This window comes from Clarias gariepinus, chromosome 9 (genome assembly GCF_024256425.1).
Source record: "Clarias gariepinus isolate MV-2021 ecotype Netherlands chromosome 9, CGAR_prim_01v2, whole genome shotgun sequence".
Lineage (NCBI taxonomy): Eukaryota > Metazoa > Chordata > Actinopteri > Siluriformes > Clariidae > Clarias > Clarias gariepinus.
This window is the reverse complement of record NC_071108.1, coordinates 16,379,912-16,404,378: the sequence shown is the minus strand read 5'-3', so window position 1 is coordinate 16,404,378 and position 24,467 is coordinate 16,379,912. Positions and strand designations below refer to the sequence as shown.

The following is a 24,467-nucleotide window of genomic DNA, read 5'->3' as shown; positions in this document are numbered from 1 at the left end:
TATTTCAACATCCCCTGTTCGGAGAAGTCTGTGAGTCAGGCCTTCATGAATGGATTGTGGGGGCCAAGAATCTTTGGTCTAAGTCCAAATTTGAGATTTTTGAATTTTTAAATACCATGTGTTTGTTACACTTAGAGAGGGTGAGCAGAATGTGTAAGTCCCACAGTGAAGCATTGTCAAAATTGGGGGACACTAGCATGGCTAACACAACATTTTGCAGTGACATGCCATCCCATCTGGTTTGCACTTAGTGGGACCATCATTTGTTTTCCAACAGGACAATGACTCCAAACACACCCCTGGATTATGTAAGAGTTCTTGGTTGAAGAAGGAATCTGATAGAATGCTGCTTCAGTTAACTTGGCCTCTATGATAACTCAATCTAAATTCAAGTGAGATGGTTTGGGATAAGTTGGACAGGAGAGTGAAGGAAAAGCAGGCAACAAGTACTCAGCACCGCTGGGAACTCCTTTCCTCCAAGATTTTTGGAAAACTATTCCAGGTGACTACCTCATGAGGTTGATTGAGAGAATGTCAAGAGTGTACAAAGCTGTCATCAAAGTAGGTGGCTACTTTGAAGAATCAAAAGAAAACATTTATTCATTTACCTTTTGACTAGTATTGGACTAGAATATTTTGCATAGGAATTTCACTTCACTTAAAAACTAGAGTTTAGGAATTTACCAAGATTAATGTAGACATTACTCTCTTTATGAATTATGAACTTTAAAAGGGTGCAAGGGGAATAAATACTTTGTAAGAATTAGATCAAAGTGGAAGATCTTATAGTAGAGGAAGAGCTTAAGGGAAAGACCTCTACTATCTGGTGTTATCTGATTGTTCTCTGATGCAATTCCATCTGCGTCCTGTGCTAGCTACACAAGTCCATTAATTCGCTCTGTTGTACATTTGCATATTTCATTACAGTATTTTATTCTTCTAATTTATTGCAGATAATAAACTACTGTAGGTATGACATATGATGCCTTGATAATGATTGATTTGTCTGATTTATATGATTACTTGAAATAGTTTCTAACTAAAGTTTAGTATGTTAAACATTTAAATGTGCTTATATTTGCAAGTTTAAATGAATAGAAAAGGCCTAGGCTTGCAAGTCGATAGAAACATTTGAGCTAACAGGATAACTATGGCTATATAAAAGCCTCTGGTGGAGGAACTCCATGTTCAAGTGAAAGCTTAGTATAAATCTGTTTTAGATTAAATGTAATTTGAGGACTTAGATTTTATTCTTTTAGTACCTTAACTAAAAGGTTGTTATTGGTGTCAGATACTTAACTGAATCAAATATTAGAGTGAGATCTTTAATTTCAGTATTGCAGTCAAATATATTATAAGTCATGAACTTGAGAGCATTTAACATTTGGCTGCACCTATTTCCATCCTTCATCATAAGGGGGCAATGGACTAAGATAATATAATTTTATACTTAGTTCTGCAGGTACAACAATCTGAGTCATATGGCTTAAAATATTGACTAACCAAGTATTCAAACAGCTGGAATGTAATTATAAAGTATTAATACATACCTCATTTATTTTGAATAAAAGTTTAGCTGTTTAGCTTTTTTTTCCCTCATCATCAAATCATCTTATCTATATATTGTATTCAGAACATTTGTAGTATTCATCCTTGCATTTTTAATAAATTTGCAAAAATCTCAAGTAAACTTTTTTCATGTCGTCATTATGGGGTGTTGTGTGTAGAATTCCAAGGGAAAAAATTAATTTAATTCATTGTAAAATAAAGCTGTGAAATAACAAAATGTGGAAAAAGTGATGCGCTGTAAATACTTTCCGGATGCACTGTACATGTCTGCCTGTCTTTTTGTGGCAGAACTCTCTACCTAACTTATTAATAAAAAGAACCCCCCTGCTTAAAGTAGATTATTACAGTACATCTGGCACATGACCTTGGACTGCTGTGGATTTGTTTGCTTTAACGTCCTGTGTTTTATCTCATAATATCTCTTCACGTTACTGCTTAACTTAGCACCACAGATTCGGAACCTATTAGATGAACTGATTGTAAAATTCCTACAAGAAGAAGAAACGTACAATGATCTGTCCATCTGTACACAAACTAAAAATTTTGTTTAGTCTACATTTTGCGATTTGTAGGGGCATTATGGTTGTTTCTGTGACTTCCGCATAATTTGTGTATTTATGATAAACTATTGCATTGATTGGCTCTGTTGGTACATTGTCTCTACAATCTGCAGATTTATTATTTCAAAATACACATTTAGGGTAAACATTCTATAATGACAAGCAAATGTAAACTATGCAGCTTGAAATGAATAGAATGAGTGTGAAAGAACTTACTTTAAAAGAATAAGCACAGGTTTCCCACCCCCTTCTTAACACCTCTGTAGGCAAATCTCACAAGATGCAAATGCAGAGTTCCAGAAAAAAAGAGAATAAAATGACAGCAAACTGATCATTGTTTTTAAAATTATTGGCAAGGACACAAAAAGCCCTTGTTAAATAGTTAAGAACATGCATTCCTTGTTGGGAATTCCCTACAGTTGTACAGAACTAAGTCAAACTTTTGTGCATCAGAGCAGATGTCTGTTTTTTACAGTTTTATAGAACCGAGTAAGAAATTATATAGAACATGTACCTTGAGGCAGACGTTCTAAGGTGTGTTTAACTGCTGATCTAAAGAGTTCTACAGAACCATGGAAACCATGTAGCACCTTTACTTTGCTTGGGTGCACCAATTAATTCTGGAGTCAGTAGAAAAAAAAAACTATTGTTGATTGTAAATTTGTTTGTTCATTGCACATGCTTTTCGCTGCTCTTGAATAAGTTTATCTATGTTGAGTAAAAGAAAAATCTTCCCATAAAATCATATAAACATTTTAATGAAAAAGACCTCATTCTGACTAGGTGTAGCTGTTCATCACAGCTTCAAATACATTCTGATAGAATGTACAGAGAAATGTTCTGATCCTTTTAGAATGTTAAACCCCTAAAAATGGAAGCAAATCTCACTCATTCTCCACGCTGCTTATCCTGGACTTATACTAGGTAACTTAGGGTACGTATCCATCCCAGAGAACTCATGGCAAGGGGTGGGGTATGCTAGACATACAAGCACACACATTCACCCACTCGCACACTACAGGCAATTTGGAAATGCCAATTAGCATACCCTGCATGACTTTGGACTGTGGGAGGAAACCAAATCACCCAGAGGAAACCCACATAGTACAGGGAAAGCATGCAAACTCCACACACATACACAGAACAATTTGGGAATTTAACCTTTGATCATGAAAGTTTGGGCCACAGGGCTAACCACTACACCACTGTGCCACCTTAAAACAAACCTCATGTTATCCTTATATCATTAGAAAAGCCTCTATTCATCCCCTCAACTGTTCTTTGATCATGGTCACATTTGTATAGAAATAATCACTGATTCATTCACTCAAGTTTTTCTTTAGATTAATTTCTTTTAAGTTGGTTACGCCTTTATTTGTCACATATACATTACTGGAGAGTAAAATTCTTTCTTCGCATATTCCAGTGTAACTGGGGAGTGCAGAGTCAGTCACAATACAACTCCCCTGGAGCACATAGGGTTAAGCAATGGCAACCTGGAGAAGCTGGGGCTTGAACAGCTGATCTTCCGATCAGTAACTCAGTGCCTTAGCCCACTGAGCTACCACTACCCACTACTACAACTCTTGTTAATGTACGTTATTATACCATAATGTACAAAAAACACACTGTGTTCTTTAGACAGACTGACATATTTTATTAAAGTGTTAGTTAAACTAGCTCTTATACCCCAAACAATATTTATAAGTATACCTCAAGGAACGCTTGAAAAAAACAAAAGAACTAAATATTTCCAGATCATTTTGCCAAAATATTAAAATTATTATATACACTGTTTTCTTTCTATATACTGTATGCTTCTTATATGATTTAGGAAATCATTCTTTTGACATGTTTGTATACTCAGTCACATTTGGTATAAGGCAGACAGCTTTAGGAGTTTAATAAAATATGTTCTGCATATGTTCTTCCTCATCATGAGGAAGGAGGATTCAATAAAAACAATGAATTAATAGCACAAGACAGAAAATAAAAAAAATGCTTACAACTTAGTCTTCCAACACAGCTATAATAACAGGCATACCTTCAAAATTACAAAGAAGGAAAAGTATAGGAGTGGCCAAAACAAAACCATCTGAATTCCACAAAGAATTTATGGCTAAACTGATAAAAAGATGTCTGAGAAAGAAAGTCTAAAGATCTAATGTAGTTAAACCAGTCCTGCCATGCAAAAATTCAAGCAACATATTGTAAGAAGTTTGCTGAAAGCTACCCTAAGCATTTTGATTAAAAGAAAACCACCAAATAAAAACAATGTGTATGTAAAGTAAATATTTTGACCAACGGAAATGCTGATCTGGTATATAAAGGCTAAAACAAATCTGTAAAAAAATTTTTTACAGATTTAAAATGTTTATTTGTTAATGTAAGCACATAAATATGCATGTCGATATTTACAGGGCGAATAAGTAATGTAAATTATAGTTTTAGAATGGTTCACTTACACAGTTTAGCAGTGATGTCAGACATAAGCCCCACAGACTGGGACGAGTGTGATAAAAGTCCTAATCTAGTCCACCAAATGAATTTTATCTTCATTATAAATTAAAAAAATCTCATATAATATTGCTAAATTTAAACATATGTATAAAATGAGCTGGTTTTAGATGTTTCTATCAGGAAACCGATGGACAAAGAAGATCAGAACTTGGTTTTATGCTAAAGCTTGTCTGTGTTTGTTGATGAAAAATAAGTCCGCTGGAAATCGAGCAGTTGCTTGCCTCCTATAATGACAGCTAGGTAAATGCAACCTTGCTATCTAATTTATATAAAGAAAACAGTGGATGATAAGCAGCTAATAGCTGGGAGCATAGGTGGATTGCTGGAAAATATCCCAGGAGACTTTGGGGCACATTTCGAGGGCACAATTAGACAAAGTGTCAATCCATCGTGGGCGACACACAAGCCCTACGGGCAATATGGGAACACCAATTAACTTATCTGCAAGATAAGTTAGGAATGTTAGAATAAGTTAAAATGTCATTAGGGAAGCCCACCAATCATGGGGACCCAACTCCACATCCCCACCCGAGGCAGGTATCAAACACGCAACCCTGAAGGTGTGAGTCCACAGTGTTAACCACTATGCCACCATGCCACCAACCTGAACTGAATTCAGAAAATTTTATTAAGATAGTATATATATATATTTATATATATATATATATTATATATATATATATATATATATATATATATATATATATATATATATATATATATATATATATATATATATATATATATATATATATATATATATATACCTTAACATTTCTTAATTACATTTATATTTTTTTGTTTTTGCAGATTTTGCCCTGCGACCCGACTTTGGATAAGCGGTTAAAGATAGATGGATGTTTTTGCTGATTTCACTGGAAAAATTCTATTCACTCAAGTTCTCTACATCCTATCTAAACACTCTAAATAACAGTCATTTAACAAGAAGGATAATTCTCCAAATTGTTCAATTCAATTTTATTTGTATAGCGCTTTTAACAATTGTCATTGTCACAAAGCAGCTTTACACAATTAAAAGAACTATTTAAGTTTGTATGAAATGTGTATGAAACAAAAATCAGTAGGCCTATACTTTATATTGTCCAGGTGAATGTAAATTGGAAAAATTGTTCAAAATTCTGCAGGTTTCCAAAGACCCACCTTTACAGCACAGACACTCAGCTCATTATTTGTTATCAGGGTTTGGTACCTCACATACAGTCAAAGCACATCTTACACATCTGGACATCTTACAAAAAAATGTGTGTGTATATATATATATATATATATATATATATATATATATATATACAGAGTCAGCCAAAAATGTATACACCATTCAGGAAAAGAAAAATAGTAAATGTATATAATATATTATATATATTATAATAAAATTATACTATGGTATAAATAACATATAAGACACACACACACACACACACACACCTAAAAAACTGTTTCCTTTGAATGAGTGATCGGTGCCTCATCGAAATGCATTACTGTTATTTGTGTCATCAACCTACTGGAAGCTGTGTCACTTCCTAGTATTATAGGAAATAGATTTACCTTTTCGGAGTATTTCAGGAAGTACGGTTACAATTTATAATTTTTACATGAATTACCACATATATTAATTATAGTGTGAAAAAAATAGTAGAAAAAAAAAATATATATATATATATATATATAATTTTTTTTTTTAAGAAGTAAAGCTCCCGGTATGTGTGTGACGTCATTCCGCTTTGAGCAGGTCCCGGATGGAGCTGGGGGAAGTGAACAGGACTGCACAATAACTCAAGGCTGGAAAGTGTAGGGAAAAAAATCTTAAAAGAACACGCCGCGAAACGGAATTGGACTAAAATTTAAAACGTGGACTTTATAGTAACTACAGACACCATCCGGACCGGAATATTTTACATTCAGGTGTTTGTGTTTGGTAGAATCTGGCGGTGGAACTTACTGAGGATTTGTGCCGAGAAAAATAACGTTACAGCAGCTAACAGCGCCAGGAGCCGAGCAAGGAAACACCGATTCGGAATAACGCTGAAAAGAAAAAAAACAGACTGTTTGTGATTATAGAGAGTCGGTTGATGAATTATGTCTACTACCAGTATTGATCCTCAGGTAGGCCTTACTATTAGATACATTAGCCGGAGGGATATCTGCTTAATGTCCACAGTTGCTAGCTCTGAGCGCAGGTAAAGCCTAAGGCCTTGGCTTGGACCTCGGAGCAGAAACCGGGAATGTACTGCTTTCCAGTCTAAGCGCTGGCTAATGGCTACTGCGGATGTGCTGCTCGCTACTTAGCTACATAGCTTGCTTCTTGCTCTTATAAACCTGACCGCGGGGAAATGCCAAGTTTGCTGCATCGTTTCCATCAGTTTTTTAAGAAACTGTCAGTAGAAGGCTCCTGAGTGAGACACACATAACTGAACTTAATTTGCAGCAAACTAGCTAACCGAGCTAACCTATACTGTTTTTTTGGTTACGGTATTAGCAACTTAGTGTTTGACTAATTTTGAACGGCTAGTTAGCAAGCACTGCAAATGATTCGCTTCTAACGATATAGCCAGCTGCATGGTTGTGTGCTATGTTTATTTGATTTAACCTGATGTGTTTGTCTTCCCGCATCTCTCCCATGTTGTCTGCGCCGACGGAACCTCAAGACATCAAAAGGACAAGATGCTAAAGGTAAGTGAAAACGGTTGGCGTTAAAAGCAACTCTCACGTATTTCCCTGGTCAGTGTAGCAAAGTGTAGTGAACGACGCCAGCTCCGGTTACCAGGCCAAACATCATCGACGCCGTTAGGTCTGCTCGTCAAATAAGACGTTTTTCGTGGTTGTAATAGCGGCATTAAACATTGCCTGTATCGTGAATGCTTTCAGGTGTACTCATACCACTTATAACCCCTTGTTAGTTTGATTGAAGCAAGCATGCACAATTCTACTTTGCCACCTAAGATTAAGATGCCTGTATTTTACAGCACGTCCACATTTATGTTTTTTCTTGTATATCACAGTTAGGAAGTTGGAGTTAGTGCCCCTCTAGCAGATAGGGTTAAAATTCTTGCTCATGGGCCCAACAGGTTCAACTTGGCAGTACTGGGGCTTGACACCCCCAAATCTTCCAATAAGTAACCCAGGGCCTTAAGCGTTTGAGCCACCACTGCCCCTAACTGGCATTTACACTAATTGGCCATTTTGTCAGGTCAAACCTATTCCAAATCTCGAGGTCTACAGTTACAGTATCACGTTAGTCTGTTATGTACTACTATGTACGCTTGTCTATTATCAGCTGGAGGGATGCACACGGTAGTGGCATCTCAGTATGTTTTAAATTGGTACAAGTGTTTTCTCAGCCCAGAGATGATTATGTGCTCATGAAAAATCTGAACAAAATTCCTGCTTCACATCTAAACTAACACTATCACAGCTGTGTGTAACGGTCACTGAGTATAAACCTGAGTGCACTATTATAATAAGTCAAGATAGTATATCAAACTATAAAGAAAGTATTATTACAGGGTTTAAGGAAGTTATTTTCACAAGTTAATCATAATAGTAATCATCACCATTATCCATATTGCAGGTTTTGCTATTTAAATTTAACCTGGGCAGGCATGTTATTTTTATGCCGCAACTCGTGTGTAATGTGTTACTCATATCCATTAACCAACTGGTAGTTCATTCAGCATTTCATCAAGTCTTCTAGTCACAGAATCACTGTGATGAATTTGTAATCACAAACAAATATGCAATGCATATTGTTTCAGATGACTCATGTCCCTGTAAACACTTACTCCATTGACATTGCCTTCTTAGTGAACCGGCTCAAAGATATAAGTCCGAATCAGAATGAGCTTTATTCCCAGATATGTTTGAACATAAAAGGAATTTGTTTTGGTGACAGAAGCTTTCAGAGACGACAACACAAAACACACACACAAAAAAGGTCATATCTAATAAACATTAGAAATATTGCACAGTATTGCGCATATCAATATTGCATATATTTTTATTGCACAGTGGGCTGAACATTTAACTGTCTATGAGGTATAAATGACGATGTATAGTAGGTAAGGGCTTTAAAATGCACAGATTGGTAATGCAGAGATTTTTTTTATGTTAGAAGTTTATCACATGTTAAGAGTAGGAAGCTGTCTGTGCATCATTCCTTAAATGATAGTTTGGTGGACTATTTGCATGGTTTTTGTGGAAAAGCTTTTTAATTAATAAGTATTCTAAAATTCAATTACATCATTTTAGACCATTGCACGTTTGAGCTGCAAAGTGGCAAGAAAAAAAATAACAGACGCCTATATTTTTGTCTTTTATTAGCAACAAAGTAACCAGCTAAATGTCATGTGGTGTTCATTTATCGGCTCAGAACAGTCAACATTACGGTCAGGGTTATAGATTTTTTTTAAACATGTTTTTTGCATGTACAGAAAAAGAAATTTAATGTGCTACATGGTTTACTGGTGTGGCTGTAAGCAGCCATGTTGATTTGTTACTTGGTGAATCCCAGGATGTGTCCTCAGTTGATAAATAGAAATTTTAATTTGAAAGCATTTTTTTTTATGCTTTAATGCTTCATTGTCGGAAGTTTAACAGGTTCTTGCTAACACGCAAGGGGGAAGATCTACTAGACTCTAAGGGGTCGTCATCTCATATGTTTTTCTTTATTGTTTGACCCGTCCTAGTTATTTGTGTCAATAAAAAAAATAGACTTTTGGACTTAATGTTTCCATATGGAAAGGCTGTTTTACCCACCTGTAGAAAAAAAATCTATCCAAATTCAATCCAAATAGCCCAGTAATTTTTCGGTAAAAAAAGACTTTTCTTCTTACAGTATATGAATATACCAAATGGAAAAGAAATCAAACGTTTAAATTTTTAAAGGCTCAATTCATTTCAGAATTCAATGGTTGCATTGCATTTCAATTTCATTAACGTAAAACTCTTGCCACTATGAAATGCAGTTGAAATGTCTGTCCTAAGCTATAGTAAGGTGTGTTTGCAATCTGTGACTCGAAGAAGGCTCTAAAATCTTTTTCAGGGAGGCTGTACCATTTTGCTATATAGACTGGTAAAATGTTAAGCAATTTAATGCCATATATTTAGTGATCCACATTTGCACATAAGGTTAAGCTGTTCATTTCTGCTTATAACATTTCAGAACATTGGCTTTCAGTAGATTTGAAACTTGCAAAAGACATATTTAAAATTCACTAACAGTAATGCAGAATGCCGCAAATATTTAAACACAGCAAATTCGAGGGTTGTGTTTAAATCAAACCAGGACTTTGTGAAAAAGTTTCTCATTAATGAAGGCCTAAAACCGGTTGACATTTACGGTAACATTCAAGCACAGAATAGTGGTTAGACTCTTTACATTTAAATGAGCGCTGTACGTCGGTGTATGGCAATGCCGACTGAGGTGGTTTTAAAGGCCACTGTAGCTTTTCCTGTGAACATTTAGTGAGTGGAATGCCAGATCTTTAAAAACCGCCAGGTAACTTGGCTCCAACTTGCGGAAGAGATGCATCTGTCTGTGCGAACAGTTGTTTATGATCACCACTTGCACATTAGGAACTCTGCTGTACCCTACAGTACAGTACTGATATTGCTCCAAGCTATTTTCGCGTTTTTTTTTTTTTTTCATTTCATGTTTTGTTCCTTTGGGTCAGCATTTTGGACATGAAGCAAATATGTCTCTGGCGTACCACGAAAACTTTCTACACTTGTTGAATCCATACACTAGTGGAACGCTGGGATAAGTGTATTAGTGTAGCAGGGAATTATATAGAAATAAAGGTAGTTTTAGTCTGATAACTGTGTTCTGTTCAGCACAAATCATATGTCCTAATTTGACTTGAACACCCCTCCTACATGACATTATTTAGTCAACATTGTCTCTGATATCTTGTTCATCATTCTGTACTGCATCTACTGTTTACTGTTACTCGACCAAGCACATTTCATGCTAATGTATGCACAATTGATGCAAAAAATAAAAGAAATCAGGATACATAAGACTTCTATCTTGCATGAGCAAATGTAAGTGCAAGTATAATCCCAGACTAAATATCCTAATAAATGCAAAACTGCTAAATTATTAGTAACCTTTTTAGCTTCTAAACCCTTTGGAATACAGGCTTTGGTTTTAAGCCATTTAAAGCATTTGAAAGGGCATTCAGAGTATCACCATGCATCACTGGCAAATAGAGATTGATATTGATTTGAATGGCCTTCTGCTACTTGCAAATATGTTGCATGACATTAGAGCTGTTTATACTGAGTAAGGTTAAAGACATGGTATTTGTTCAGTAAATGCAAAGTGGCTATAAACAATAGTCAGCAACTATTTTGTTTATCCCATCAGTTCAGTAAGACTGTTCATATTACTAACATTACTATATGTTTGACAGTTTGCTGGTTTATCTGCAGTCATATGGTTCTTGCTAGCAACATGTATCCAAGCATCAATAGTAAAAGAGGATAGTTTTGCAAGTCCATCTGGTTTTATTCTCATAATGGTTTATTTACCTTTTTAATCCATAGAAGTTTGGAATTGCATGCATGGTGTAGGCTGAAGCTGTACTCCTTTAATACAAAGGTTAAAACATATTGGCTGTAAATAACTTTTTGGATAACTTTGGTTATCTTTCTTGAGTGGACTACGAGTAAACTAGTTTTGTAGAAAATGAATTGGATGCTGGACCCTCCCAAAAAAATTCAACAGCAGCATATAAAAAATGTTTAAATATACACAACAGTTCAAATTAATGTTACATTATTAATGTGTTAGGAACACAATAAGAATAGCATTAACATAGCAGAAAGTATAGCACCAATTGTAACACTAACAGAATTAACAACAATATTTAATAATAGCAACCTCTAAAATCCCCCATAACTCTGAAATAAACTCTGTCTTTATGGGCTGTAAGATCACATATGTTGTCGGAATGCATTAGGTGTGTTTGTGACACTTTTTCTTTCTGTCTGTCTTTTGGCTCATTTAAAAAAAAAAAATTATTTGTGTTTTAGTGCAAAATGGCTCACTCCACCAAAAGGAAACGGTCCATGACAACGACTTTGAACCATACCTCACTGGCCAGTCTAATCCGGTGAGAAAATTTGTATGTGGGTGTATGCTTCTCTTTTTCCTTTTTTTTTTTTTTTTTTTTTTGGTACCAAAAGATTTATTTAGGAAAGTCACTATACTGTACTACATGCATATCTTGATGAAAGTTAATTTAAAAATTCCCTAGGGTTAACCATTGTTAGTTTTTTCAACATGTTTGTAAGGCACACTTTCTTGTGAAAAACTGTGTCTTAAAGAAACTGTGATTTATTATTTTATCAACAACTCCTGAGTATGGTTGGGTACCGAAAACCGGTGCCAATACAGCATTTGTACCTATATAACCGGTATGTACCAAACTGAAACAGAACGCGAATTTTAGTGCCTTATTTCGGCACCACTTAAATGCCTGAACTGTCGATTGAAATATTTTTTCACTGGGGCTATGATGTCACAGTTGTAATAAGTGTCCGATTCATCAACACACGTGATTGCTAGTAAAATTTTAATACTGCATTCATCGGGTGTCAGAAATGATCGAAAAAATTACTTATTTCCTTAATCAGAAAAATCTTGAGAACTTCGGAAAGCTTTGATAATACAAATCCAAAACATTGTTGCGGTAATATTACTGTCCATTTTATTTGTAGATTAAAAGTTTATTAGATTAGATTAAAAATTAAAAGCACAAATTATCAGGAAATGAGAGACCATCCGAGATTCACGTGAATGCAGCAACTAACGTTACACTTGCTCTGACGGCAGCAGGTGGTCTACTGCTATCTTAGCTTGCTTAATTAAACAACTTTTGTTAAAATGCCTAAAACTAAGTGGTCGAAAGTGTGGCTATATTTCACAAGAAAGGATTCCTACACGGCGACGTGCAGCAAATGTTTTACAGTAGTTGGGTGTAAAAGGGGTAACACGTCAAATCTAATAAAAAATTTAATGAAACATTTGAGGGCACACGGAATAAACTTAAAAGCAGAGGGGTGCAAAGTGATTCACAGCTTGCGAACAGCAGCTGGCACTATCAGTTTGGGCGACCCCAGTCCCAGTCATGGGGGCTAATGTAATGTTAATCGCAAAATGCAAATCTTGCATTCATGCTAACAAATGGTCAAATGATTTGTAAAATACTTATGTAAAATGGATTCTGTTTATAATTATGGCTTTCCAGCTAGTACTAGTAGTACTACAACAGTACTTATATATTTATATATACTTTAAACTTTTAATATATTGTTTAATTTTAAGCATTACATTTTTTGTTCAATAAAAATTTATTCTTGAGTCATCCACCATCATTTTGTGGCTTTTGTAAAGTATTGGTTCAGGCACTGTTTTGGCACCGGTACCGATTTAAAAGTATTGATTTGGCACCGGTATCGAAAAAAAAAACGATACCCAACCCTACTCCTGAGAAGCAGCTAAAAAGTTTTTTCATCTAGTTATCTTATATTTTGATGATTTCTTTTCTTTTCTTGTTGTTGTTTCAATGACCTCCTACCTTGAGTATGTTATCAATATTATTACAAAATTCAAACCACATCATTTTTGCATTCCAGAACAACAGCTACCAATCCATGACTGACCCTTACTTATCAAGCTACTATGCGCCATCCATTGGGTTCCCCTACCCCCTTAGTGAGGCTCCCTGGTCAACTGGTGGCGACCCTCCAATCCCTTATCTTGCTCCCTATGCTCCGCTCAGCAATGGTGACCACCATTTCATGCACGACACTGTATTTGGACAGCCAGGGGGATTGGGAAGTAGCATCTACCCCCACCGGTTTAACTTTTTCCCAGAGAATCCTGCCTTCTCAGCCTGGGGTACCAGTGGCTCTCAGGGCCAGCAGACTCAAAGCTCAGCCTATGGGGGCAGCTATAGTTACCCGCCCAGCTCTCTGGGTGGCACACTTGTCCCTGATGGGCAGACAGGATTTCACAATGACACCTTGAACAAGGCACCAGGTATGAACAGTCTAGAGCAGGGCATGCTGGGACTGAAGATCGGAGGTGACGTTGTTACTGGTACTGGCTCGGCTGTCAAGACTGTAGGTTCGGTCATTGGTGCCAGTGGTGCAGTAGCCACTGGCAATGGTGGAACCCCCGTGGGCATGCCTGCCCCGAAACCCACCTCTTGGGCAGCCATTGCAAGTAAGCCTGCCAAAGCACAGCAGTTGAAAGTTAAAAGCAAAGCTGGGATGCCTGTGGCAGGAGTTGCGCCGCCACCACCACCCATCAAACACAATATGGACATTGGCACCTGGGACAACAAGGGGATCAAAGTGGCATCACCTATGCCTCCACAGCAGCAGCAACAGCAGCCTCCTTCTCTCTCACATGGTCACTTGCCCCCTCACCCTCAGCCTCCCATGCCCTCTGCCCAGTCTCTGGCACAGCATATGGCTCTGCAGGCTCCGCCTCCTCCTGCTCCTCCTCAACCCTATCAGAATCATACACCGGCTCCACCCCCTCAGACGCGGTGGATAGCACCACGTAACCGGAACCCAGTTTATGGTGGAGGGGGCAGCTTGGATAGCGCTGGTCCTTCCAGTGGTGGTGGATTGGGCAATGGTGGAGGAGGAGGAGTGATGGGCACTAGTTCTAACTCTGGCATGGGCCCAGGTGACCCTCACCCATTGCTGGAGAAGCTGCGTGCATCGCATAGCTACAACCCGAAGGATTTTGACTGGAATCTAAAGCATGGCCGTGTTTTCATCATCAAGAGCTACTCAGAAGATGACATTCACCGTTCAATCAAGTACTCCATCTGGTGCAGCACAGAGCATGGCAATAAGAGGCTGGACGCAGCATTCCGTGCCCTCAATGGCCGGGGCCCTGTCTACCTGCTGTTTAGTGTAAATGGCAGTGGGCACTTCTGTGGCGTGGCTGAGATGCGCTCACCAGTAGACTACGGCACTAGTGCCGGTGTCTGGGCACAGGACAAGTGGAAGGGCAAATTTGACGTGGACTGGCTCTTTGTCAAGGATGTGCCCAACAGCCAGCTGCGCCATATCCGTCTGGAGAACAATGACAACAAACCTGTGACCAACTCACGTGACACCCAGGAGGTACCACTGGAGAAGGCCAAGCAGGTGCTGAAGATCATCGCCACCTACAAGCACACCACATCCATCTTTGATGATTTCTCACACTATGAGAAAAGACAGGAGGAGGAAGAGGTGGTGAGAAAGGTAATGCATTGTTATGATTTGTCTTAATTTTGGGTTCTTCTATATGCCACCTGCCATAGTAGTTTTTCTTAAAGCTTAAAATGTGTAAAAGTACATGCTGTACATTATGGATGGTTTTATTTAGTATTGTCTAAATTCTAATTAACTTGAGGAGCACAGCTATATAACAATCTACACTTAAAACAGTTTGGAAAATATTGTTTTTACGACATAATGTTTTTATTTTCATGTGGGAAATCATGAACTAATAAACAGATAGCATAAATTATGTATGACCACTATAATATCATTTTCCATTTTTATTTTTTGTAAACCTGCAAACCATAGTTTTTTTTTTTTTTTTTTTTTAGCATTTAAGCATAGAAGTACTCCTATGGATTATCACTCAGATATACAAATTATGAATGAATGACTGGAAGAGGTGTTTTGAACTCTGTACACAGGTGTTGAACTCTGAGATTAATAGACACTTCCCCTTATCTCTTGTTTAGTAATTTCTCTTCAATTTTCCTGCTTGAAAGATATGCTGATGCAGCATCCTTGCCTTCTTTAGGGGTAACTGGAGCATGTTTTGAGTTCAAATAAAATCTAATGAATTTAAATTAAATTTATCAGTGTATGTTTGACTTGGCTTACATTGCATGGGCATATAGGTAATTTCAGTTTTAGGATGCCACCGAAACATTTTTTGCCCCAACTAGTCAAAAACAGCATTTTGTCATCAGAACATATATTGTAATAAATAATAAAGTACTGAAAAGGTTAAAGCTAAAAATAAGCTGATCAGATTTAATGTAATCTGTGATATTATTATTTCATGTTGAAGCCAATGTACATGTCTGCCTGTCTTTCTGTGCGGTGAACTCTCTGCCTAACTTATTAATACAACAAAATATATATTTTTTTATAAGGCTGACTAGCTTAAGCCTTAACGCTAAGTTATACTTCTTTCGGATTCAACCAGATACAGTCCCTGTTTAAAGTAGAATATTAAATCCGGCACACAACTGTTCATTACATTACATCACTTCACTTCATAGCATACTCAACATATTGATTTTAGGGTATAACAATGTGCTCTCAGTTTGGGTATTTTACATGCCCTTATCTTGGACTGCTGCAGTTACAGTGGTGTGAAAAACTATTTGCCCCCTTCCTGATTTCTTATTCTTTTGCATGTTTGTCACACAAAATGTTTCTGATCATCAAACACATTTAACTATTAGTCAAAGATAACACAAGTAAACACAAAAGGCAGTTTTTAAATGATGGTTATTATTATTTAGGGAGAAAAAAAATCCAAACCTACATGGCCCTGTGTGAAAAAGTAATTGCCCCCTGAACCTAATAACTGGTTGGGCCACCCTTAGCAGCAATAACTGCAATCAAGCGTTTGCGATAACTTGCAACGAGTCTTTTACAGCGCTCTGGAGGAATTTTAGCCCACTCATCTTTGCAGAATTGTTGTAATTCAGCTTTATTTGAGGGTTTTCTAGCATGAACCGCCTTTTTAAGGTCATGCCACAACATCTCAATAGGATTCTGGTTAGGACTTTGACTAGGCCACTCCAAAGTCTTCATTTTGTTTTTCTTCAGCCATTCAGAGGTGGATTTGCTGGTGTGTTTTGGGTCATTGTCCTGTTGCAGCACCCAAGATCGCTTCAGCTTGAGTTGACGAACAGATGGCTGGACATTCTCCTTTAGGATTTTTTGGTAGACAGTAGAATTCATGGTTCCATCTATCACAGCAAGCCTTCCAGGTCCTGAAGCAGCAAAACAACCCCAGACCATCACACTACCACCACCATATTTTACTGTTGGTATGATGTTCTTTTTCTGAAATGCTGTTACTTTTACGCCAGATGTAACGGGACACGCACCTTCCAAAAAGTTCAACTTTTGTCTCGTCGGTCCACAAGGTATTTTCCCAAAAGTCTTGGCAATCATTGAGATGTTTTTTAGCAAAATTGAGATGAGCCTTAATGTTCTTTTTACTTAAAAGTGGTTTCCGCATTGGAAATCTGCCATGCAGGCCGTTTTTGCCCAGTCTCTTTCTCAAGTCGTCAACACTGACCTTAATTGAGGCAAGTGAGGCCTGCAGTTCTTTAGATGTTGTTCTGGGGTCTTTTGTGGCCTCTCGGATGAGTTGTCTCTGCGCTCTTGGGGTAATTTTGGTTGGCCGGCCACTCCTGGGAAGGTTCACCACTGTTCTATGTTTTTGCCATTTGTGGATAATGGCTCTCACTGTGGTTCGCTGGAGTCCCAAAGCTTTAGAAATGGCTTTATAACCTTTACCAGACTGATAGATCTCAATTACATTTGTTCCTGAAATTCTTTGGATCTTGGCATGATGTCTAGCTTTTGAGGTGCTTTTGGTCTACTTCTCTGTGTCAGGTAGCTCCTATTTAAGTGATTTTTTGATTGAAACAGGTGTGGCAGTAATCAGGCCTGGGGGTAACTACAGAAATTGAACTCAGGTGTGATAAACCACAGGTAAGTAATTTTTTTAACAAGGGGGGCAATCACTTTTTCACACCGGGCCATGTAGATTTGGAGTTTTTTTTTCTCCCTTAATAACGTAAACCTTCATTTAAAAAATGCATTTTGTGTTCAATTATATTATCTTTGACTATTAGTTAACGGTTTTTGATGAGCAGAAACATTTAAGTGTGACAAACATGCAAAAGAATAACAAATAGTTTTTCACACCACTGTATGTTTACTCTAAAACTTATATTTTAAGCCTGCTTTTTATTAGTGCCATGGTATTAGAACATATGAGAGAAACTGGTTTTTAACTTCTCGCAGGAAAAATAAGGCCAAAACATGGTATTGGTGGTTAAAAGTGAATTTTCAGTTAGGATCATATAACACCATTTTTTATAATACTTTATTCACGGAATGCTTTAATTTAAGGCAACAATTTTTACAGGTCATGTGTTTAGTATTAGTACTCATAACGAAATGTGAATAATTTGCTTTTAAATTAATAATATTTGATGCAAGACACTAATGCTGAAAAATGGCAGTTTTTGTGGCACATACAGTATAGAATCATCTCTCCAAAAAGTAGCTTTTTTTGGCACATTTTCTGCACTATATATACAATATTTTTAATTATATAAATACAATAGTAAATAAATAATAAATATTATATTTTATATTATTTAAATATTATAACAAATGAATAAAATCAGCACCAATACGGTGTTTTGCTTGATAGTGTATTTGCGTTTCGTGATCGTTTTTGTTCTGTGAGAGTTTGGGCATCTTTTAGATGCATTTTGATGGTTTCTCTGTCTTCTGCATATACTCTGTATTTACAGTAAACTATTTTGTTGATTGACTCTGTTGAGTGACATGTATTGACACGCCCACCACCTCAAGAGAAAAAGTGCCATATTCATAATTTCTGCTGTGATGTAATTTGGCCTGTAACTGTTCATAATGTTCCTTCTACTCAACATTTTGATTTCATTTATGCCGCATTGCTGTGACAAAATTGGCTGGGCAGACATACAGAAAGAAACTTTTCTGGTTTTCGGCTCCTCCAATGTTTGAAACATAAGGATATCAATGAAGGAGCTAGTTCTAAAGAATGTAGAGACAACATTTCTTTTATTTATATAGATATACTGTATATAGTTTTATAATTGCACCAGGCATGCGGTATTTTGCCTATTGTTTACCCTGAACCAGCATACATTGTAACGGGCAAACCAAGTGGATCAGCTACAACAGCAGAGGGCAATGTTAGCTTTCACTCCTGTCAGCCATGAACAAGAACAGGACATGGCTGACAGAAGTGACATGTGGGGGGGGGACATATTTTCTCTAAAGATCTCTATGATCTTTAGAGAAAATATAGCAGGCGAGGTCCATGACTGACCAAGTAGAATCAGAGTTGGTCTACTTATTCATAAGCATATTAAAAAACATCTGCTTTTTTCCCCTCTTTCTTTCACTCTCTTTGTCATTAAACACACATTGCATGCATAGCCAGATTTATTATTAGAGGCTTACTTTTATTTTTCATTTTCCTAGCTATACTGTATTTATTAGATCATCCCTCTTTTGAAAGCAAGGCATAAAGAGTAAAGTTCTTTCTCATTACCTGCTGTTGGTGTGCTCTCTGTCCCATTTATCGGTTTAGTGAGAATAAAGTATTTTTTTGTTGTTGTTTTTTTTTCTTTTCTTTTTTTCCCCCTTTTCGGCAGGTTGGGCGGTGAATACCAGTGCTTGATTTGCAGTATTAGAGCATGTTGGGTGGGTCGTGCGATGTGCGGATATGAAAATGAACTACCCATGCATCACTATAAAATGATATAATTATATAGTATATGCCTTTACTTTGAAATAACGGTCATATTTTAAAGTAATAAATATTTCTTTGCTTTATTTTATTTTCAATTTATTCAGTATGCTGGTAATTCTTGTACTTTATTAAGCTGGAGAAAAATGGCTCAAATTGTAACTGTAATTGCTGCCGTGTCTGTTTGCATGTAACAAACATGGAAGCAAGTCTTTGTCTTTAGCCATTTAGTCTTCGCCTGTCCTGTTTGGGTAAGTGTGTCCAAGATAGCCTGCAGACCCTTCTTACACATGATGTATTTTTGTTTCTCTGTATAAACTTTAAAGACTGTTTTCCCCTTTCTGAGGTTTAATGTAAATATTAACAGAAACTCTAGTTTTATGATATGCATTGTGCTGCACTACAGCCCAAATGTACAGGTGTTCTAATGAAAGTAAACATTGAGTAAAAATCAGGGTGTCCTGTTCTGTACCATTGGATTTTATAACATAGCTGTGGGACTTTAGGTCAAGCGAGCATTTGTGATGTCAGGCACCAATGTCGGATGAGAAGACCTTGCTCACAATGTTCCGGTACATCCCACAGATGTTTAGTGTTGCTGAGGCTCTGTACAGACCCCTCCTAAAACCATATCTTTATTAACATTGCTTTGTGAGGTTGTTATGCTGAAACAGGACCATCCCTTCCACAAACATTTGCCACAAGAGGGGAAGTATACCGTTGTCTAAAATGTATTTTTCTTATCCTCAACTTTACCATTGGCACTGGAGTCATAGGTTGACTGTTAATTCGATTCGGTTCATATTTTGATTTTACAGGATTTTAAGTACAGCACAAAAGTATCTGATAAGCACTGAAATGGTGTGTAACTTGGGTTGATTTGTTTAAATGTCATGTCTAATGCAAAACTCAAGTCCAGTAAATGGCAAAACTGCACCAACAGCCCCCAAACTCAACAGAAAAAGAAGATAAGTATTTACTCAATATTAAAGCAGTTTGCTGTATTTTTAAGAAATTCAGATGTTGGTATTTAATATTTAAAAGGTTTAAATTATCAATAGTGATAATTTGGCAGTCACACTCGGACCAAAATAACCAAACTAAGGTCCTTTATGTGGTCTCGGCCCAGTCTCAGATAAACATTAGTAATCCCACCCTGATCCAGACCTGCTACAAGGAGTACTATGCAAGTTTCAGTGCATCAGCTCCCTTAGCCAGTTGTGCTTTGCTCATTTACCAAACATGTCCTTAGGGTCACAAGTTTACACAAGTTTAATTTTTGGCATGTAGTTTTTACATCCCCAGTATTCCCTTCTGTGTTAAGTCAACTGTAGACTGCATGTCTTCTTTACATGGTGTGAAATATAATTTATCTTGTAATCCATTTGGCAATCTTTAATGATGTATCTGAGTTTTAAAGTAAGTTTCCAAAGGTTTTGATTTGAATACTTTTTGAACATGAACTAATATAAAAAAATATTATTAAATAAACAAGCAGACGAATATGTTCGAAAAGGAGTAGGAAGAAGTATAAACTTCAATAAAAGATTTCAGTACAGTGCAGCGAAAAAAGACATTGTTTTCCTTTATTATAAATGTAACTTGTATGCAAATATATAAACTTTTACAAACTTACAACAGTGACAAACTTTCCATAATTTGGCTGAAGAATTTTACACATGTAATTATAATTCCATATCTTTAAAATTGAGACTAGAATCTTCTGCCAGAAGATATGTCCTTAGAGCCTTGGTACTGCTTTCATGTTTTGTTAAAATGTTAACTGAATTATGGAAAAAAATAAATAAATAAAATAATACAGAACAACATAAAACAATATGATGCTAAGAAACAACAGAAGAGTCTCTGTCCCTCCCGGTGAGTTGGGTGATGCCTTGCATTGTCGCTAAAGGTTGGTAGTAAACATTTCTGTCAACACATGAATATGCTGGTTACTGATTTATTTATTTTTCTTCCACCCTGACTAATGTATTGGCTCATTACAGTGCAATATTGGTGGATAATATTAACAGAAATATAGCGTCCAGACTGACCAATCTACTGATGTCTCAATGCTGACTATAACCTATTAGTGTTTGACTTTTGCATACTTTTCATTTGTGAGCCCACCTAAACGCGTTCGCTGATATTCAAGACAAATGGAACTTAAGGAAATTTCTGGTGAATAAAGGCATACAAACAAACTGACATTTACAGAAGACTTGAAGCACAGTATGGAGATGAGACTCGTTTTTGAATTGATTCATGACATTTTGAAGAAGGTATATGAATGACAAGCCCAGCTGAGGTGGCTCAGAGCCCACTACAGTCCTGATTCTTGAAAATAGACATATAACCTGCTGCCAGCTTGCAGAAGCAACCTATCTGTCTAAGGAACTGTACAAACAATAATGTAACAACACTGCACATTAATAAAATGGAGTTATTGCAACATGTCCTGTACAGTCTTGACCCGCTCCAAGCCATTTTTATATCTTTAAACAAATGAAGGAGTTCTGGGGACGCCAGTGTTTTGAATGCCTAGTTAATTTTCATCTACCCTGTAGAGAAATGAAGGAAGTTTTTGCCTTTATAACTGTGGTGGTATTGTACACGTATAAATTCCCTTTGACTTTGATTTGATCATTTTGACCCTCCAGATCAGTAAATACTAGGGTCTGATATGAGACCTGTCTTAATTTTAACGTAATAACAGAAAGAGACTAATATGCATTTCAGAATATTTGGTATAAAATCACTTAGAATTACAGATGAACATAGAACCTGACTGCCAGGATTGTTTTGACTGCCATTTCATCTTCCTGAGGCACAAGTAGGATATGGATGTGTATGTGAACAGTGCTGGTGACGTAGCATCCATGTGCCTGAGGAAATGCAGTCTTCACTGCTTTTAAACCTGTATGTTTATTGCGTCTTAACGTTTTATTCTTTTTAGTTTTAATTGCTGTCGCATTAAGTGGAGTTGCTTCCAAATGATTACCTTAAAAATGCATTTACACTTTCTTCTTCTCTTTATTGACAGAACTATGAACCTGCTTCGTCCCAGAATCGATCACGTCTGGATCAGGTAAACAGTTTAAATTGGGGATTGTAGGGGAGTGGGGACATTCCTTGTTGCAATACAGATATCTTGTATTGGTCATGTGGTGCAAGGGGCATGATCTAATGAAACGTATCGCAGCTATCACTTTTGAACACATTCCATCTTTTTTCCTTCTTTCTAGGATCGCCAAAATCGAAGTAAACAATAGAAGACTGCACCTCATCCCAATAGCTTGAGCAACTGTTTTAGGACTGACCATTTGAACATAAAATTTAAACACAGGACACAAGGAGAAATTTTAAAAAAAGAAAAATAAACAGTTGTCTATTTAAATCTGGGAACTTGGACCAGCCTCAAACTCAAGGCTCTGCCCTACTGGTTCTGGTTCCAGCTCCGTTGGAGATGAAATCAATTAGCGCCTATCAAATAATGGCACCGTGATCATCTTTGTCTCTTTTGTTGTTGTCATTTGGTTTGGTTTCTACACACCCCCCTCCCTTCTTACATAACTGACTTTGGTCAACAGTTATCTGCACTTTTTTTTCTTTCTTTTTTTTTTTTTTTAAACTATACCTGCCACTGACTGTGAGAGTCGAAGTAAGTCAGTGACTGTTAAAAGCCCATGATGCGTGTTTGTAAGTATGTGTTGACATGGTGGTTGGTAAAGTGAGGAAAAGACTAATCTGGAAGCACCGTAGACTCCTCCCCAGCATCAGTCACTGTATTTGGCCAGTTGAATTTTGTACAATCAAGATGTGCATCTTTTGTTGTTGGTTGTAGGGATTTAAGAGGGGTTGACTGAGGAGTGCGTGTGCCACTGCGGAAAAAGGGACAGAGAAATGTGTCTTGATACATGATGATAATGTTGCTGTAAAAGAAAACTATATTTTTGAATTATGTAACACTCAGCTTATATATTTTTTGTGTTTAAGTCATATTGGTCACAGGACTTTTTCATTTATTTTACATGCTCGGAGCCTTAACATTTTAAAGCTATTTTGTCATCAAAACCGTTTAAAATTTGCTGTACTATACCTCAACAGCATAATCAGGGAAAAGACATCCCGTGCACCCTCAACCCAAGGGAAGTCAACATCATCACTGGCTGAAGTGAAGAAGAAAAAATATTGTCTGAGTTATGGTTCTGAGCCAAGTGCTATGATTTGTTTTACTCTGCTAATGGTTCGAAAGCAGCATTCTGAACACTGTACTGTTCCACTGATGTCCAGCAGAGGATGTTATTTCTTTGCTCAAGCCAATTTAAGAGAAATGTAGCATTCACTGCTTACTGAAATCAATCTAGGTGCATCACTTCCAGTATGTTTGTTTCTCATCCTTTCTTAACAGAGTTCAGTTTATTGATCTTTTCTTCCCCTCATTCTGAGTATAATGCTAAGCTTTAATGTAGGAGCATATAATAACTGAGAACGCCTCAAATGTGTAACCTGAAAAATTAATGTTACTGATTTACTGTTAAAAAGTAGAAAAAAAATGAAACAAAAAGAGTATACGGTTTCTGTGCGTGATTTTTTTTAGGACCTGCTTGCTGTTGTGCGTGTGTTTGTGTGTGAAAGAGGGAGTCTATCATGTGAGGAATTGAGATTTATATAATCATATAACAAATGATTTATGAGAATATATGAAATACTAAAAAAATTACAAGGCGAACATTTTAGTCACCCCTGAAATGAATATGCATTGTATGGAAGGTCACTATCTATCACGTTCTTAGATTTGATCATGGTCATTATTAAAATAATACTATATGTTGTAACTTGTGTTTGAAGGTCTTGTTTTTACTGATTTGCCATTTGTAAGAGTTCCATCAGCTCTTTTCTCTCTTCCTGTCAAATGTATGATGTGATCATGTACAGAACTAATTAGTGTGCATCTTTAAAATGCTGTGTAAATGCTTTTTCCCCAAAGCAGCCATGAAGTCGTTAAGCATAATGTAAAGGGAATTTTAATGCTGTATCTGTTAGACTAGAAGAGCATTACTCTGACCCATAAGGAAGAGAAAATGTTCCATTAGCCTTTCAGTAATAATACAGTATTTATGTAAATCATTAGTGCCTTAATAGTTAATCAGATAAGCACTTCATATTGGTAATAAAACATGAAATCTAATGGTGGTCAGTCAGTGTGGTGCAAA

At 36.7% G+C, this 24,467-nt stretch overlaps 1 protein-coding gene across 1 annotated transcript; it reads left to right on the top strand.

Annotated features, from left to right (window-relative positions):
• Positions 1 to 6,401: 6,401 nt before the first annotated feature.
• ythdf1 (YTH N6-methyladenosine RNA binding protein F1) lies at positions 6,402 to 24,089 on the top strand. The gene is made up of 6 exons (XM_053503860.1): positions 6,402 to 6,773; positions 7,316 to 7,340; positions 11,703 to 11,782; positions 13,308 to 14,939; positions 22,295 to 22,339; positions 22,497 to 24,089. The coding sequence occupies exons 1-6, from the start codon at positions 6,747 to 6,749 to the stop codon at positions 22,521 to 22,523; spliced, it is 1,836 nt and encodes a 611-aa protein (XP_053359835.1). The 5' UTR covers positions 6,402 to 6,746; the 3' UTR covers positions 22,524 to 24,089.
• Positions 24,090 to 24,467: the final 378 nt, after the last annotated feature.

Bases quoted from the DNA above. Each gene is read 5' to 3' on its own strand.
- ythdf1 (XM_053503860.1), top strand. From the start codon at position 6,747: ATGTCTACTACCAGTATTGATCCTCAG. The intron at 11,783-13,307 runs GTGAGAAAATTT...TTTGCATTCCAG, and splicing joins TCACTGGCCAGTCTAATCCG to AACAACAGCTACCAATCCAT. The intron at 14,940-22,294 runs GTAATGCATTGT...CTTTATTGACAG, and splicing joins AGGAAGAGGTGGTGAGAAAG to AACTATGAACCTGCTTCGTC.